The 20,201-nt window shown below is 33.3% G+C and overlaps 1 protein-coding gene across 1 annotated transcript; it reads left to right on the top strand.

Annotated features, from left to right (window-relative positions):
• The first annotated feature begins 2,794 nt into the window (after positions 1-2,794).
• On the top strand, positions 2,795-5,984 carry LOC149194190 (uncharacterized). The gene is given in 3 exon segments (XM_089405059.1): positions 2,795-4,478; positions 4,481-4,924; positions 4,927-5,984. Coding segments are annotated over 3 exon segments (3,003 nt in total). The 5' UTR covers positions 2,795-2,906; the 3' UTR covers positions 5,914-5,984.
• The last annotated feature ends 14,217 nt before the right edge of the window (positions 5,985-20,201 follow it).

Here is a 20,201-nt window from a genome sequence, read left to right as displayed (position 1 = left end):
TTTACATGATGAATGCTAGCCAATTAAGCTAAGAAAACTTATTGTTGTGGTGTCAAGGTATAAGTCTCTGCACTTATGAAGAACAATGTTGGTAAAGAAGAAAGATCAACATAGTAGGTAGTATACGATGGAATTTCTTGGTGATTATTAAAAGAAAGTATGTGAATGTTTGGCCCACTCTGAATACGAAAAATACGTAAACAAAAAATGATCACTGGAATATATTTCCCATGCTTACATAGGCTAACCATGGTCATAGCTAAATAGACCTCATTTCATGATGTTATGATGCATGACACATTTTTTTTTTTAAATTTTCTCATTTAAGTAGATGATGTGTTTATGGAGTTACATGCCAGCAAAAAAAGGGCTAAAAGAGGCATGGAAGCAAAAGAAGACACAATGGATTGATTTCCCAATGTGGAGGCACAATATGCAACAATTGTGGGGCTGAGGGATGGTCAAATTTTGTGTAATAGAGGCTGTGTGGAGTGTGTGGAAGTTCAAGTCGAGAAGAGTCAAAGGTGATTTTCCTGTAGTGATAACTAGTTAGAAACAAGTGTGGTGAAAACATAAGTAACCTATGAGGTGTTTTGAGTCCTCGTGTGGGAAGTTCACAGTTGTGGAATGGAGCAATGAAATGAGACAAGTGCACAAAAATTTTCAGAGAAGTAAGAAAATTTCAGGTCAAGGTATGGATCAAGCAAGATAAAGAATCTGAGAGAGTAGTTGTATGGAGTAAAGAACGAAGATGGAGTAAATGGTGCTAATGTTTAGTGAAGGAGCTAGTGTGTGAAGTGTGAACACCTTAAGGGTTTTGGTCAAAGCTACGAAATCCTGTTATAGGAAGGTGTATTCGCTTAGGCAGTTGTAAGACCTATGTCCTGACAGACATGCTGCACGGAAGAACACATAGTTGTAAGGCCTTAAGAGCTTTCTTAGGCATACATGCAGTACAAGTGGTGCATGTAGTCATCAAGTTGTGGAATGAACCACTTGGAGAGGTACCAAGGTGGTAGGTGTACTTGTATCCTGGCTTGAGGGGGGATGTGAAAACTTAGATGAGATGGTTGATGAATGGGATTAGGTCAATCTCCCATAGTCAAGTTTCAGGGGGGGATTGTTATAGTGGATCTGGAAAACTTGACTCGATCAAGTTACCCATGGCTTTTGGCTTCATATTTATGAGAACCCATGGTTTTTCCCATGATATTCATCTCCATATGTAATCTATTTAAAGGATGATCAAACCCATGTTAAATGTTCTCAGTGACGAATGTAAACACAACAATGATGTCCTAACAAAAATGAACAACATTAAACCATCTATGGAAAAACATCAAAATAGAACCTTTATTGATATGATGATTCATACATTATATATTTAAAAAATAGCTTTCCTGAGACTCTCAACAGAAACCTAGAACTTGGAAACTAATGATTTGTGAAACTAATAGGGCAATATAAATAGTCAATAGGAGGAAAATTTCAGCTACAACAATAATAAATATAACACTAATCGTGCTAAGCTCAGTAACAACAAAAGAAATTCTACCAATAATAAATAGTACATGATTACATCTAATAGAAAATTGAGTACCAATAGAAGAAAATGTGCAACACTAGAACACCACCTAAATAATCGAAAATGACACATTTGACCAAATATTTTATTAAGGATATATGGATGCCTACTCAACTCAAATTGAATTTCTCTATGAATGTTTCCCTTCGACAAGAATAGTATCTCAGAGACTATCTTCAATAATACATTCCTTAAGAAGGATCTGCACTATGAGATGTAAATTTTGTTTGTATGCCTATGTTCCCACCTTTGTTCTTTTGCTTTGTGTGTTGCATAAATATACTTACATATAACTCTGTTTGACTAATAGAAAAGTATAATTTACTGTAATAAATTTTATCTTAGCATAAAATTAGTAACTAAAAGAAATTATAAATAACTATTAAAAATTCTAATAACCCACACAAACTTCAAAATGCCAATAATGAACACTGAAGAAGGTTATATTTGGAAATCCCAACAGTTACACCTTCTCAAACTTCCTTGCTCCATAACAATAGTAGCACTTGATGTTGTTGTGTTTTAGGGCCCACCCATGTAACATACCCCAATGGTAAAATATTCCACTGAATGAGGTATTTTGGTAGTACCTTAGTATTCAAATTTGGATTGTATTTCAATGTCCATTTCAATTGTATTTCATTGTCCTTAAATTTCGCTTGATTATTTCCTTCCACATCCCCCCACTCCTCCTATTTGCATTCCTTTGCACCTCTTGGTGCAATTGCTAGTAGTATGATGTTATTATGTAATATATTATATAGCTATCAACAAATGTTCCATTAATATATATATATATATATATATATATATATAATTATGAATTTTTCATGGGTGGCATTTATTTTTAATTAAAAAAATTATTTGAATTAATGATTTTTCCATACTTCTCGTAATTTATTGTTTAATATTCATTATAAGCTTTTGCATTCACGGGAGCATATGCCGGCCGCCTTGGGTGACTTCTTTCATTTTCAAGTTGCCGGCCGCCTTATGGGAATTTCCTTTTAGCTGTTAATGCCCTTTTCCACCACAAAGGACAAACGACTTTATACGAGTTTCTCGCAATTAATTGAAGTGACACCACCAACGGATTTCCATAAATAAATTATTTGCCTTTACGACGACCTGGGATTGTCAATACCTCCGTCAGTGCTCCACAGAGACCAATATCGTCTGGTCCGCCATTTTAAGTCATTTCTTTATCCACCGCCACGATGACCTCCCGCTCAATGTCTTCTATATATATCTATCTATCTTTGTGTTACCAAACATCATAACCACTGTGAGGGACGTTTGCGTTTCAATTAAGAGCCAAGAAATGGATCATAAAACACTCATGCTTCCGTTGCTCTCTGTTATATTCGCAGCCTCTCTTGTTGCTGCTGCAACATACACTAATCATTCAACCTGGAACCCCTTGGAGGACGAGGGTAGTGCGCTGGAGCAAGGTGACCATGAAAGGGACTTGGACGCTCTTCTCTCCTTTAAAAAGCATATCAAAAGCGACCCAGCGGGAAAGCTGCGCAACTGGACAGTTCAGAATTCAAAGCAGCTATGCTCCACCTGGTATGGTATTCGCTGCACTCAACACTCTCGAACAGTTATTGCCATAATACTTCCTGTTCCCATGGAGTATTATCCTTGGGGGGATCCTCAGGGGGATCCTAAATACCAACTGGGAGGTACCCTCTCCCCCTCTCTTGGCAGCCTTTCTTCATTACAGACGTTAAATCTTTGTGGCAATAATTTCACAGGAGTGATTCCACCTGAACTCGGGCATCTTCAAGCCCTGAGATTACTTAACCTCAGCGTTAATCATATGCTTGAAGGATCTATTCCACCTTCATTGTCTAATTGCACAGCCCTTCGATGGATCGACCTTTCATGGAACTCCTTGAATGGGACGATGCCATCTGAGTTTGGTCGTCTAGTCCACTTGGAACATCTCAGCTTGTCCAACTGTAGTCTTCGTGGAAGTATTCCAGCTTCATTGTCTAATTGCACAGCCCTTCGATGGATCGACCTTTCATATAACCAGTTCTTGAATGGGACGATGCCATCTGAGTTTGGTCGTCTAGTCAACTTGGAACATCTCGACTTTGGGGGCAATTGTCTGAGTGGAAGTATTCCAACTTCTCTGAGCAACTGCACATCGCTTCAAGAGTTGTCGCTTCGAGATAACCAATTCAATGGTTCAATCCCTTCCGCTTCCGTTTGGGGTTTGATGAGAAGTCTATCTGTTATTGACTTATCCTACAACCAGTTAAGTGGTCACATCCCTCCGACTCTGGGCAATCCTAATCGGCTGTCGTTCATCGACTTCAGTGACAACGGATTAAGTGGGGGAATTCCATCTCTGGCCAATTACACCCAGCTATTGCACATCGACTTATATTGGAACAACTTGAGCGGAAGAATTCCAGCGCTCCGCAATTGTACCCGGCTATTGTACATGGACCTTTCAGAAAACAACATCAGTGGAAAAATTCCAGTGGAATTGGGGTTTCTACAGCAGCTACAGACCGTGGATCTAAGTTGCAACAGCATCAGTGGAAGAATTCCTGTGGAATTGGGGTTGCTGCACAAGCTCGAGACGCTGCAATTAAGTTCTAACAAATTGGACAACATTATTCCTCCGGCGCTGGGAAACTGCTCGTCTCTCAGGTCTTTATCTTTGGGGAACAATCGATTGTCCGGCAGCCTACCACCTGAGTTGGGTAAATTGAGGCAGCTCACTCACCTTTCAATCCATGGACTATGTGATACTCCTCTGGATCATGATCATTATCCTTATCCTGATTATAATTGTGCTCGTGGCAATATTTCAGGTTCTATCCCTTTTGAAATTGGAAATTGCAGTGATCTCTCTTTTCTATCTCTTTATTCAAATATGCTCACGGGGCCATACCTGAAACCATTACAAGATTGAAGAAGCTTACAGTTCTTGACCTCAGTACCAACCAGATCACGGGTACAATTCCTCAGGAAATAGGAAAGCTCCAATCCCTTGAATACTTGTATTTATTTTCAAACAACTTAAATGGATACATTCCAGATACCATAGGTCACATCGAATCTCTTCAATGGCTAGATTTGAGTAGGAATAATATGTCCGGCACTATCCCTTCTCATATTAGTGGATTGGCTTCACTACAATATTTGTCTTTATCACAAAACAACTTTAATGGAAACATTCCTACAGCCATAGGAAATCTCAAAGAATTGACGAACATAGATATATCCAATAATAATATCAGTGGGAGGATTCCTAAAACTATAGAAAAGCTCCAAATTCTTTTCCTTATAGATTTATCAAAGAATTCATTTAGTGGAGTTGTATAAACTTTCCAAATAATTTATACTATTTTTCAGCTCACTCTAACAATTTTTCAGGAAATTTTCCAATGTCTTTGGCCATGTGTGAATTGTTGGATTTAAGGAAAAATCAATTAGAGGGTGAGCTGCCTCAACATATTGGAAATTTTGGAAACTTAAAAGTGTTAAGTATCAGTTATAATAATTTCCATGGTGGTATTCCTAAATCAATCACAAATCTCACCAACCTACAAGTGTTGGATTTATCCAACAACAAATTCAATGGAGAAATACCCTTTCATCTTGAGAGACTCAAGGGATTTAGAATCAATGTCACATCTTCAAGGATTGAAGATAAGATTGAAGTACCATTTACCATTATCATTAAAAGAAGTGAATATACTCTCACATATGTGCTTGCTACAAATACAATTATTGACTTGTCAAGCAATAATTTTACAGGAGGAATCCCTGCAAGCATAGGGAGCCTAAGTAGCTTGAGATTGTTGAATTTATCTGGAAATCAATTGAAGGGACAAATACCTGCATCATTTTGTGAGATATCTACCTTAGAACAGTTGGACTTGTCCAAAAATAAGTTGACTGGAGAGATTCCTCAAGAGCTCTCTAATTTGTCAATGTTGGCAGTTTTTGATGTTTCATTTAATAACTTATGTGGCCCAATCCCAACAGGGACACAATTTTCTACATTCAATGTAGAATCATTTCAAAAGAATAAGTGCTTACGAGGGTGTCCTTTAAATCCATGCAATGTAAAGAGAGTGCCAATGGCAGAAGGCAATAATGGTAAGAGTAAGCATATCAAAGTGGGATGGCTAAGCCATTTGGATGAAAAAATGTCATTATTGGCATTAGCTATGGGAGTTGGGATTGGATTTGGGGGAGTGGTTGCTATGTTTATATTGTGGGAAAGAGCTAGACATTGGGTGTTGGGTTTACCTCCCAGTAAATCACAAGCTTTCTATGGAGAATATCGACTCCCTACATAGAAAGAATGTAAAGATGTTTTGGTTTGTATTTCAATGTTTTGAAATAAAGATGCTATAGTTTGTATAGTTTGTATCCGACTCTTTCAAAATAAAGATACTTTCTTTACTATTTGAATCTTTCAAAATAGTCAATATATTATAAATAAAATAATTTAAATCTTTCAAAATAGTCAATATATTATAAATAAAATAATTTATAAGATATCTAAAATAATAAGAAAGAATATATTTTGTTACTCTAAATTGTTTAAAAAATTAATAACTACAGATAACAACACAATTTTTTTAATTTCCACAATAATTTTCAATTTTCATAATAAATCCACTATCATAAAAATATTTAATAAATATGATAATAAAATAATTATTTAAAAACATTCATATAGCCATTACTATTATAATAACATTTTATTAATTTTAAAAATTATATATATATTGGATTATCTTTCTAAATAAAAAATATAATATTTTATCATTATTATTTTATTATTCAATTTTCTCATATTTAATTATTTTATATTTACTTTATAAATACCATAAACTCTCTACTTTTACCTTCAGCTCTCTACGTTTACTTTTACCATCAACTCTCTACTTCGTTGCTTACTACACTAATCAAATTGACACACAGAAAAGAAAGGAAAGGAAAAAAATGAGACTTTGACAATTTCTTAGTGGACATTGAACTACTTCACGTGTACCATCTTTAAATTAAATCGATGCCATTGCTCGACATATACTTTGATGCATTCAAACTTTATACATGTAAAGTTTGTTTTGTTTTTTTTTTTTTCCACTAGTGGTCTTTGAAAATGCAATTTAAAAATATTTCTTATTTGAATTAAATTTAAATTTTAATAATTTTTAATTTAAATTTTTTTGTTTTTTTTTTTTTTTTTTATCATAAATATTTATTTGTTTAATTTTAAAATTTATTTATTTATATTTATAATTTAATGAATTATTATATATATCAAAAATTATATTTTTAATATTATATTTTAATAATTTTTGATTTTTAATTTTTTTGCTTTTTATTTTTTTATCATAAATATTTATTTGTTTAATTTTAAAATTTATTTATTTATATTTATAATTTAATGAATTATTATATATGAAAGATTATATTTTTAATATTATATAAATTTTATATAAATTGTATATTTAATATTTATATGAAATTTTTTAAATAAAATAAAATAATTTTTTATTGTATCCAAGTTTTTGTCTTAATAAATATATATATATATATATATATATATATATATATATATATATATATATTAAAAATAATTAAGAAACTAAAATTCAATTATAAATGATTTTCCATATTTCTCTAATATCAAAACATGTAAACAATAAAATTAATAAAGAATACTGAATACTAATTATTCACGTGTAATGAGCGGGTTTAATTTCTTTTTTATTTATCTTGGTGTCTAATAAATTAGTTAAAACAAATAGATACTAATTTAATTTTTAATTATATATATATATATATATATTAAATCTAGAACAATGAATTAGTAATTCTAAATGCAAAGAAGGTATTTCAAATTATAACTTTTTACATCTTGTTTGGCAATTAAATTACAAAGTCATGATAATCAAAGACTCACTATTTGTGAACTAAACATCTATCCTCTAACACTCTATAGTCCAGCCTAAATCTATCTTAAATTTGGATCTACCAAGCACTAAGAAGAATCAAGTTTGTAGTTATGTAGTTAAGTTGGATCTAAGCTAGTGCTCTTGCATTCCATAATGAATATCCTTAAATCCTTAAATAGGCTTCATCATAACAAATATCATGAGGTTGTAAACCTATATATATATATATATATATATATATAGTAAGCTGATTTTTATTACCTCAAAATAACAAATTACATGGTACCATCTTTCACGGATCACCCACTACAAGTCAATACATTTACTACAATCCTGGTTCAGAGTCCACGATTTATCATAAGTTTTTCCTCTTTTCCCCTTGTCTTATAGATATCAATCCATTTCGAGGAGTTACCAAAAATAGATGAATGGTGTATAATGATTGAATTTCTTATCGACACTTCCATGACTATAAGTTCCTTAATATTTGTTACTTATCACTATACAAGTGATTGGATTCATGGGAACACTTGTGCCAGCCTTCAAGAAATCCATGATTACGTCTGAGTCTCTTTTGTTTTCAGTAAAGGTGAGGACTCCCTCAGCTGAGAGATGGGTTAGCTCTATATGTCGCTGAGCTGAGACAATGGGAGTTGACTTGCTAGTAGGAGTCTTATGATGCTCCATGTTGTCTTGGTTAGAAGCCGAAGGACTCTTGGGTCCTTTTGTTTCTTTTGGTTCTTGCCAACCACAGTTCTTTTTCTCAGGATCCAAGTGGGAGAAGGCCCTTGAGGAAAAGGGCAGGAACTCTAAAGGTGACTAGGCTATTGACATCTCATGGTTTGAAAGGAAATGTTCTTGTAGTCTACCAGCTAAGAATAAACCTTTTTCCTTTTAGTTGGGAGAGTTTTATCTGGCAACTCTTTATTGATATCTATTTCCACAAATATGTGTGAAAATGTGACAATTTCCTTCTCAATACTTTCAATGTCTATTTTAATGAATTCACCTAGTAAATCCTTAATGTCAACTAAGAGGTCATTGAAGAAAATGAATGCATGGGTTCGGTAGCCTTACCTAGACTGGAGTGGCCATATCTTCCATATAGAGAAGATTGAAATTTGGAAATCATGGTTGAATTAAAATTCCAACTTGTCCCTAAAATGAGGGATCTTGATCAAACACTTTATAAGAATCCACTACATTTATGAAAACTACCATAAAGAATTCTTCAAGAAAAAATACGATTAAATATGTGAACCCTAACTTTTATGCAAAATAATTTATGTTCCATACATAATAGGTGTGACTGATAGAATTGCCAAAATTCTAAGAAAGAAAGACTTCTCTATTTATTTCAAACCAATGAAAACTATCCATCAAGAAATGAGGTCTATAAAGGATCATATAGACCCACATCAACACCAACAGATATATAGAATAACCTATTCATGTCACAAATGCTACATTGGAGGGATTGGAAGATTGTTTAGAATCAGGATGAAAGAACATGTTGTTGATATTAAACATGAATGTATTCGTTCTTCCACCCTCACAAAGAACTCCAACAATACCAAACACCACATAAACCTTTAGAATACCGAAATCATTGCCAGGAAAAAATATTATTTAAAAAGACGCTTTAGAGAAGCCCCAAAGATCATTAAAAACCGTAATAATCTAAATAGAGACAATGACCTTGAAACCTTCTTTACCTTTTCCTTATAATATCCTTACTGCACCCTCTCTCTTCTTTCCATCCCTCCCCTTCATAATTCTAAAATGACACTTTATTTAAATTACTAATTGAAATTATAATTAATTAGATTAATTAAATTATTAATAAATTATAATTTTAGGATTAATTAAATATAAATAATATAAATTATTAACTTTGATTTATATGCATTACAACTATTTTAATTTGCTTTTAGTATTAAGGGATATTAATAATTAATATATATTATTATTACCTTGAATAATAATATCATTATAATATTATACTTTTATAATATTATATTTTTATAATATTATAATATTTTATTCTTTAAATTAATAATAATATAATTAATTTATAATAACCTTGTAATATATACTTTTTAATATATCATATATTTACTCATTATCCTATTAATATTATATTTAATAATCATATAAGTTATAATTTTCAATATATTAATATACAAATAAATCTCTTTACAAATTATTACAAATTAATTAGGTTGAAATTAGGTTACAAAACATCTCTATATGTCTTCTCTATATGGGGATCCTAAATACCAACTGGGAGGTACCCTCTCCCCCTCTCTTGGCAGCCTTTCTTCGTTATAGAAGTTGAATCTTTGTGGCAATAATTTCATAGGAGTGATTCCACCTGAACTCGGGCAGCTTAAAGCCCTCAGATTACTTAACCTCAGCTTTAATATTATGCTTGAAGGATCTATTCCACCTTCATTGTCTAATTGCACAGCCCTTCGATGGATTGACCTTTCATATAACATGTTGAATGGGATGATGCCATCAGAGTTTGGTTGTCTAGTCAACTTGGAACATCTCAACTTTCAGGTCAATCGTCTGAATGGAAGTATTCCAACTTCTCTGAGCAACTGCACATCGCTTCAAGAGTTGAGGCTTGGAATTAACTCTTTCAATGGTTCAATCCCTTCTGTTTGGGGTTTGATGAGAAGTCTATCTGTTCTTGACTTATCCTGGAATGAGTCAAGTGGTCACATCCCTCCGACTCTGGGCAATCCTAATCAGCTGTCGTCCATCGACTTATCCTGGAATCAGTTAAGTGTGGGAATTCCATCTCTGGCCAATTAGACCCAGCTATTGCGCATCGACTTCAGTATCAACAACTTGAGCGGAAGAATTCCAGCGCTCCGCAATTGTACCCTGCTATTTTACATGGACCTTTCATTTAACAACATAAGTGGAAGAATTCCAGTGGAATTGGGGTTTCTACAGCAGCTACAGACCCTGGATCTATGCTACAACAGCATCAGTGGAAGAATTCTAGTGGAATTGGGGTTGTTGCACAAGCTAGAGACAATGGATTTAGCTTATAACAAATTGGACAACATTATTCCTCCGGTGCTGGGAAATTGCTCATCTCTCAGGACTTTATATTTGGAGAGCAATCGATTGTTCGGCAGGGTACCACCTAAGTTGGGTAAATTGAGGGAGCTCACTCACCTTTCAATCTATGGGCTATGTGATAATTGTGATCATGGCAATATTTCAAGTTCCATCCCTGAAGGGCTATGTCATAATTGTGCTCGTGGAAATATTTCAGGTTCTATCCCTTTTGAAATTGGAAATTGCAGTAATCTCTCTGTTCTGGATCTTCGTTCAAATATGCTCACGGGGGCCATACCTAAAACCATTACAAGATTGAAGAAGCTTACAGTTCTTGCCCTCAATACCAACCAGATCATGGGTACAATTCCTCAGGAAATAGGAAAGCTCCAATCCCTTGAATTCTTGTTTTTATTTTCAAACAACTTAACTGGACATATTCCAGATAGCATAGGTCACTTAAAATTTCTTAATTTCCTAGAATTGAGTAGGAATAATATGTCAGGCAATATTCCTTCTCATATTAGTGGATTGGTTTCACTAAAACATTTGACTTTATCAGAAAACAACTTTACTGGGAACATTCCTAGAGCTATAGGAAATCTCAAAGCTTTAAGGACTATAGATGTGTCCAATAATAATATCTGTGGGAGCATTCCTAAAACTATAGAAAAACTCAAATCTCTTAGCTTTATATATGTATCAAAAAATTTATTTAGTGGAATTTTGGGTACTATAAAGTTTCCAGATTCTCTACAGTATTTTTCAGCTCACTCTAATAATTTTTCAGGAACATTTCCAATGTCTTTGGCCATGTGTGAATTCTTGGATTTAGGGAAAAATCAATTAGAGGGTGAGCTGCCTCAACATATTGGAAATTTTGGAAACTTAAAAGTGCTAAGTATTAGTTATAATAATTTCCATGGTGGTATTCCTAAATCAATCACAAATCTCACCAACCTACAAGTATTGGATTTATCCAACAACAAATTCAATGGAGAAATACCCTTTCATCTTGAGAGACTCAAGGGATTTACAACCAATGCATCTTCAATGTCTGAATATAAGATTGAAGTATCATTTTCTATTATCATTAAAAGAGGTGAATATACTCTCACATATGTGCTTGCTACAAATACAATTATTGACTTGTCAAGCAATAATTTTACAGGAGGAATCCCTACAAGCATAGGGAGCCTAAGTAGCTTGAGATTGTTGAATTTATCATGCAACCAATTGGAAAGACAAATTCCTGCATCACTTGGTAAGATATCTACTTTGGAGCAGTTGGACTTGTCCAAAAACAAGTTGACCGGAGAGATTCCTCAAGAGCTCTCTAAATTGTCAATGCTGGCAATTTTTTATGTTTCCTATAATAGCCTATGTGGCTTAATCCCAAGAGGCACACAATTTTCTACTTTCAATGTAGCATCATTTCAAAAGAATAAGTGTTTACAAGGTTGTCCTTTAAATTCTTGCAATGTAAAGAAAGCACCAATGGGAGAAGGAAATAGTGGTAAGAGTAATCATATCAAAGTGGGATGGATAAGTCATTTGGATGAAAAAATGTCATTATTAGCATTAGCTATGGGAGTTGGGATTGGATTTGGAGGAGTGGTTGCTATGTTTATATTGTGGGAAAGAGCTAGGCATTGGGTGTTGGGTTTACCCCCCAATAGATCACAAGCTTTCTATGGAGAATATCGATTCCCTAGATAAAAAGAATGTAAAGACGTTTTGGTTTGTATTTGAATGTTTCAGAATAAAGATGATTTGTTTTCTATGGAGAATATCCATTCCCTACATATAAATAATGTAAAGATGATTTGTTTTCTATGGAGAATATCCATTCCTTACATAAAAAGAATTTAGAGATGTTTTGGTTTGTGTATTTGAATGTTTCAAAATAAAGAGACTTTGTTTTCTATTTGAGTCTTTCAAAATAATCAATATATGATAAATAAAATAACCTATAACATATCTAGAATATTATGAGAAAGACTATATTTTTTTAATATGAATTGTTTGGAGAATCAATAGCTACACATGACCAAACCAAATTCTTTTAAATATCACAATAATCTCCAATTTTCATAAAAAACCACTATCATAAATTATCCACTTAATATTTACTTAACCAAAAAACAAACAACAAAACATAATTATCTCAAAATATATATATATATAACCTTTAATATCATAATAACTTTTCATTAATTTTCAAATAAATTTTAAAAAATATAAAAATTAATAAATTAAAATTTATAATAATATTTCATTATTTATATAAATAAAAAATATAATATCATTTTAATATAATATTTTAACATTATTTTATTATTTTACATTTACTTTGTCATTACCACTCTCTCCTTTGCTGCAATTATTATTATTAATTTTTAAAATAAATTTACTTTAAAACCTAGTTGTTTCCAAAAATATTACTACAATATTAACCAACAATATGCTTAACATGTCATCGTTGTTAAATTTTCATTATGCAATTGCCCAACATATGCTTTGTTGCACTCAAAACATTATCTGTTAAGTTTTTCATCAATTTGGGATTCCTTTTTAGTTGTTATAGTGAGAATGCAATTTTAAAAATGTTTAAAATTTTTAATATTTTTTCGCTTTAAAAATTTATCTAATTTGGATATTTAATTATATATTTATAATTAAAAGTATATGTTTTAATTCAAATTTGAAATTTAGTTATTAGGTTTATAATTTAGAGAATTATTATTTATGTTTTTCAATATTATATTTAAAAATAAAAATAAAAATAAATTATAAAAAATATATATTTTAAATATATATAAATATAAGATTCTATTTTTTAATATTATATAATCTTTATATAGATAGTGTAAATATTCATAAAGGATTTTTCCTTTTAATTTTTATTATTTTTAATATTTATACACATAAATGATGTGTTTTATAATTTAATATAATGAAATTTAATATAAGAAATATGTAGAAGTTAAATATTTCAATTTTACCAAAATATAATGTAAAGAAGAAAATTAAAAAAGAATATTGAATATTACTTATTCATATATAAGTAGAGATCTTTTAAACACCAAGAGGATATATTTTTTAATTTATTGTTTATTTGTTAAATAGATTTAGAATTAAAATAAATTTATATTAATTAACTTTTCAATAAAATAGTAGATTAAAATAAAATATAATGTTTTTTTCCTTAAAACTTAAAACAAAGTGTTATAAAGTCTAGATGCAATTCTAGATGGAAAGATAATATTTCAAATTATAATTTTTTACATCTTCTTTATCAAATAAGTTACAAGATCATGATAACCAAACACTCATAAAATTTATGAACTAAATAACTATCTCTTAAAAATTTCTAAAATAATTGCAAACAATAATTAATAACAAAAGTAATAAAGATAATTATGGAATGAAGTAGTACCAAACTGATATATTATAGAAAATCCTAATACATATTTATATAGTTCATTGGTATGTAGCTGATAAGTCTTCCATCTACCTAATACTTAGGATAAATAACTAGGATAATCTTGAACCTATGTTTAAAGTAGGTAGATTTTTATTCATAAGATATCTAAAATATTTTGGCTCTAAAATATGTTTTAAAATAGATTTTGAATATAAACTCTTATCATGTTATGTCATATAAAAAAGTTATTATTAAAAGAAAAATTAATATAAATAATTTAAATTTTATAATAATAATACTTAAAACATGATTTAAACACCCAATATCTTAGTACAAATAATGTTTAGATGATTATTACTATTACTGGAATGTGATTATTCATTACAATATAGTTTTTGGCTTATGGGGATGAACAAACTTTATGCACAAATGCAAAGTGCTAGTGCTTATGGAAACCTTAAGTGTCGCACTATGGCTAGCATTCGAATTGGTTGCCATTATTGGTCAACAATGAGTGTCCCCTATACATATGTGCTTTAGCTTACATATTATGAAACTTGGACACTATTTTCTCTAAGTTAAGCGACTTAGATTATGTATGGTAGTGTACCACCTTAACAAATCTAAATATTGGTACCATCTTGTTAGGCATATAAATGGTTTGATGTTTTATGACTTTTTATTTTTTATTCATGAATTACAATTTGGATTAAATAAGGGGATTCATGAATAAACCAATATCATATCATGTGGATTTAGAATTGAGGGGTGGGTAGGTAGGGGGGTTGGGGTGGGGTGGTATATAAATAGTCACATAGTTATTCAATATATTAGATGATATTAAGGAACTAGCAAGGGATGTGTAACCACCCCTCCCACGATTACCCACTTTTATGGGCTCTCCAAGGTAAACATGAGCTAAGTGTCACTATGATATGACCTGACTCCCAAGTTCCATTTAAGCAAGTGGGACCTACAAACTAAAGACTTATTGACATTCCTCAGGGACTACAGACCACTCATGAGCTAAACAACCACCCCAGGTGACCAATCCCTGAGTTGGAACTCTTTTTCACTACCTTAAGTCCATAACCGCACCCATAAAATTGCATGCATGTGGTTATGAGGCTCCAACCACATGCATAAACATGCCTCCATGTTGTTATTACCTGAGATCCTTAGTTTTGTGCTAGCAGTTGCGAGATCTATGCCACTTTTTCAGGCTAGCCTCCAGACCATTACCCAGAACTACCTGTAACTTTCCAAAATCATAACAATGATGATAACAATGATAAACAATCCAAACTTGAGCAAGTTCTTGACCTAGACATGCCCAATGCATACTAGACATTTCGTTGAACATATGGTAAACATGAAAGCTACAGGTCATGAATGCATATCTGATCATAAGGGTCTGGATTTCATCTGAGAATGACCAAGACGACTCAATTCCCTCTCAAGCCAGCTGCATCAACACTTGTTAGCCCATGCATTCATCAACCATTCATTAACTTATCAAATCATAACAAGAGCCACAACTAGAGCACATCATAGAACTATGCAAATAACCAACATATAACCAAAATAGGAACCATGACAAATCTGCCATAAAATCAACATAATAACAAGTACATGTGCTCATTAATCACATAGAGAAAATAACTCATCATTACATATGCACAAGCCAACCAAGTCAGGGACTTCCATGTACCACCCGACCATAGATTGGGCTAAAACAAATCTTTCTTTCAGCCAATCACCCTTCATATTCCAAGCATGAATGTGGGATATCATGGGATAAATCAAGACATAATCAACCAAGGACTCCAAAGGTTAAACCACCTTCACCCTTAAGCTATCGTGATCTCACCTAAATTGGTCTTGAGATCACAAAACCAAACCAAGCTTGGATGCCTCATAATTCCTTCACCATACCTTGAGGAATTTTCCTGTCTCCACCCACCTGTCGAGGGATTCCCAGAGAAAACCATCTCCACCCCCAACCCTTTGGGATTTTCCTGAGACCACCTCACTCGGTTCCAGAGCCATCCAATAATCCAAAGCTCAACCAAGAATGAATCCCATCACACCATAGCTATATATGAAATGGAAAGGTAAGGCTAAAACCACTATTAAACTAGGCAAAAGCCATGCCAATGACAAAAAAATAACCAAATAAACAAATGCATATACCATTGAGGGGTATTGAAGGGAAATCAGGAAAGATAATCAACTCTAACAGCATGACAAAGCTTTTAAATAAAGAACAATGAGGTGTAATTGCACAATTATGTTCACTAGAGGATCCCACATCAATATCATGTATTTCTCCATATCTCCAAAACGTTTTGGACAATCATTCCGAGGTATTTGAGACTCCCAAAGGCCTCCCACCTATTCATGATCATGATCATGCTATTCATTTGATTCCAGGAAATGTTCCTTCAAACATCAAACCTTACAGATATCCATATGCCCAAGGTGTGGGAACTCATTCAAAAGTTGCAGAAGATCCCAGTTCAAATAGTATTGTGAGAACTTGACAAGGAAGGAAAAATCATATTGGAACCTAAAGCAGTCACAGAACCGAGAAATCGATAGCTACAAAATAGATCAATTTCAGAGTATCTCATCAAGTGGAAGAACTTACCCGCTGAAGATTCCACATGGGAGGACAAGAATTTATACATAACCATCAAGAACTACTCAAGCGTTGAGGACAACACTTTTTGAAGAAGAGGGACATGTTAGGTCCCTATACTACTAGTGTAACCCCTTATTTTTATTAGTACAACCCCCTTATTATATTGTTGTGCCCATGTAGTCCCCATATTATTGTTATTGTGCCCCATAGAATCCCACTATTGTTATTATTGTGCCCTTACATTATTATTGTTATGTTGGCTTTGATTATATTATGACCCCTTAAACTCCTATATATAGAAAGGAGGTCTTGTCATTTGTATCATCTAATAATTGTTCATTTGTGTAATTTAAAGGAGGTTTCCCGTTCGAAGAGGCTTATTTTTAAGGTGTTGATATATCTTTTCTATCTTTTTGTGAGTTGATTCCATAAAATTTGATACTAATAAGAGATCTCGAGGCCAAGATTTGAAGCTTTTCATAGAGACTGACTATAGCCCTCTATTGAGTGAATCCGAAGGCAAAGGAGAGCCCCCTAAGAATCTCGAAGGAACTCCACAGTATTCACCCTTTCAGCTTGAAAGTGTGTCGAAGCCCAAATCTACCCAGAGTCAGAAAAAAATTTGGTTTTCCCTATCCCCCCCCTATGAATCCCCCTCCCCATCCTCCGCCCCCCCAAGAAGAACGATGGTTGATGATATTAAGTTGCCAATCTTTAAAGGAACTAGATCAGAGGATCCAGAGAAATTTTGGTTCTTATGCGAAGCAGTATGGACCGCGAAGCAGGTCCATGATGAAAATGTGAAAAAGGCACATCTTGCCACAACATTCAGAGATCGAGCATTTAATTGGTATATGAAAATATTCAAGCAACCAGATCAGGTCATATATAGATACCAAATCAATGTTGGTAAAAGAGTTCAAGAAACCAAAATTTGAGTCATAGTGCATCACAAAACTAAAGGAGATCAAATAAAGCCCAACTAAGTTAGTATGGGAATTCTAACAGAGGTTCAAAGTATTGTTGGATCATGTGAGCTTTGCTATAGCTCCGCAATGACATAAGGAATGGTTTATAGATGCACTTTTGCCACATCATATTACCTCTAACACAACATAAAATAGAGACTCAAGTTGAAGCTTTGGAGTTGGAAGTAGAAGCTTCACCGATAGGTGATACAAATGTGGGTATGTAGCAGATACAGAGTCAGTTGGTGATTTTGACTCTGCAATTACAAGATATGAAGAAGATTAAGGAAGTTCATGATATGGTATGGTGTACAAAATGCAAAGTTGAAGGTCACACTAAAGAGATGTCCTATTTTTAGAAATTACATAGCTAGAGGAGAACCTAATCCTTTGAATGTTGGATCTACTTTATGGTGCAAGATATGTAGAATTAGAGGCGAACATCACTCTGAATATTGTTGTTCATTACAAAAATATGTGTAGGCTAGGAATACTTTATTTTGCAAGTTCTGTAAATTGATGGGGAACGATGAAAATAAATGTCGAGCCTATGAATTGATGATGGATTGAGGTGTTGATACATATATAATGAAAGTAGAAGAACAAGGATATGATGGAAGTGGATAATGCGGTGGTCAATGTGGCTATGCAGGATGAGGTCGAGGTGGTGGAGCTAGTCAAGGTCGACGTCAGATTATTTGTTATAACTGCGGCCAAGCAGGTCACTTTGCAAGAGATTGTCAGAATCCGACTGCGACTTGTAAGTATTGTAAAGCATTTGATCATGTCATTGTAGAGTACCTAATACTTATAGTGAAAATCCAATAAAATAAGAATCCACACCTGACCCAGAACATCCAAATGATGATTGCGAGACCGAGGACAGATGAATCTCACATTAACATTGTAAGAGGGAGTGGAGTTGCGACTGGAAATGAAAAAGTAGATGGGAAGAATATAGTCGTAGATACATGGGTTAGAAAGGCTATAGAGAAAGCACCGATGTTTGATATTCATAAGGAAAAAGAAGTTTTCATGGAAGCGAAGCGAAGCTTTATGGATGAAGGAGCTTTGACATCTAGCGTGTAGCCGAAGTAGTAGAATAATAATGAAATAATAGCATTTGCAACATAAGATATGGATCCAGGTATTTTAAAGTCTTTCTTACAAACTAGTATGAAGTTGCTAAGAAATCAGAAAGTTGTAGAAGGACTGTAGGAATTGATAGACTCCTGCACACCCATGGAAGTATCGCAGAGTGAAACATGTGAAGTAAATAATGTATATAGACAAAAGAGAACTGGAAAATAAATGCAGCTTAGTGCACAAATTGGAGAATATGACATGGACCAAGTTAATTTAGATCTGGGATCTGAAGCTCGTGACCTAACAAAGCAAACATGGGAGCTAATGGGTAAATCAAAGTTGCAGTGGTCACCTATTCAGCTAAGAATGGTGAATCAACAGAATATTGTTCCTCTAGGAAGGTTATCGGGAATTACAGTGGACACTGAAGGGGTGCGCACTACTATAGATTTTGAGGTAATAGAAATTGTGGATGATAGTAATCCCTATCCTGCATTACTTGGCTTGGATTGGGAATTTGAAAACATGGCTATAATCAACTTGAAAAAGAGGAAAATGATATTTGAAAGCAACAATATGAGAGTGATAGTTCCCTTGTATCCATTAGAAGGAGCAAGGTACACTGAACTAGTTAAAGAGGAATATAGTGCAACTGATATAGATAACATCTATCAAGTGACAACCAAAGAATAAGAATGGATTCATCCCACTACAGATGGAAAGTTGGGTTGGGAGCATGACATATCATGTGCTTCAGATTCATAAGAAAAATTAGAAAATTGGCAAAATAGGTTACATGAAGTGTCTACAATGTAGGTTTCAACCCCGTATAGAAATTACTTGTATATGAATTCTAAAAACATAAAACAAATAATGGTGAGAGCATAAAACATAAAACATATATACACAAAGATTTTCCCCTGCATCCCAAAACTGAGACAACCAGATTGATTTTTCTTTATGTTCCTTTCAATGTTACAATATATATATATATCTATATATATATATATATATATATATATATATATATATATATATATATATACATGATGAAGCATCCATAAACCCCAATCCATTAATCCTGGATTAGAACATAATTGTAGTTCCCTTGACCGGATCTACAAAATACCATGGACAGAAAACTACCATGCCCAAAACCATGTGTGAAATCATGCACAAAACCATAGGTAGGTCCACCCACCTAATATAGGGTCCAAAAAAAAATTGTCGGGGTGCTGCCCCAGACCTTGTGCAGAGGGGGATACCGCCTCCCTTCTTACCCCCAGCACAATGTGTAGGGGAACCTGCCACGCTCCCACCCCCCATCCCACCCCCTCCCCCTGCGCGTGGGGTAGTCGTGGAAATATTATAACACAACCCAACATTCTCCCACTTGTTTTTTTATTTCCACAAGGGGCCACAATAGAGCTTAGTCATTGATCCAGCCATGCAAAACCCATTGTTTCTCTACACC

The sequence above is a fragment of the Pinus tabuliformis genome, chromosome 2_2 (genome assembly GCF_031772625.1).
Source record: "Pinus tabuliformis cultivar Carrire ecotype Pingquan chromosome 2_2, CPIR1, whole genome shotgun sequence".
Lineage (NCBI taxonomy): Eukaryota > Viridiplantae > Streptophyta > Pinopsida > Pinales > Pinaceae > Pinus > Pinus tabuliformis.
The sequence above is the reverse complement of the archived record's forward strand: the minus strand, read 5'-3'. Positions and strand labels throughout refer to the sequence as shown.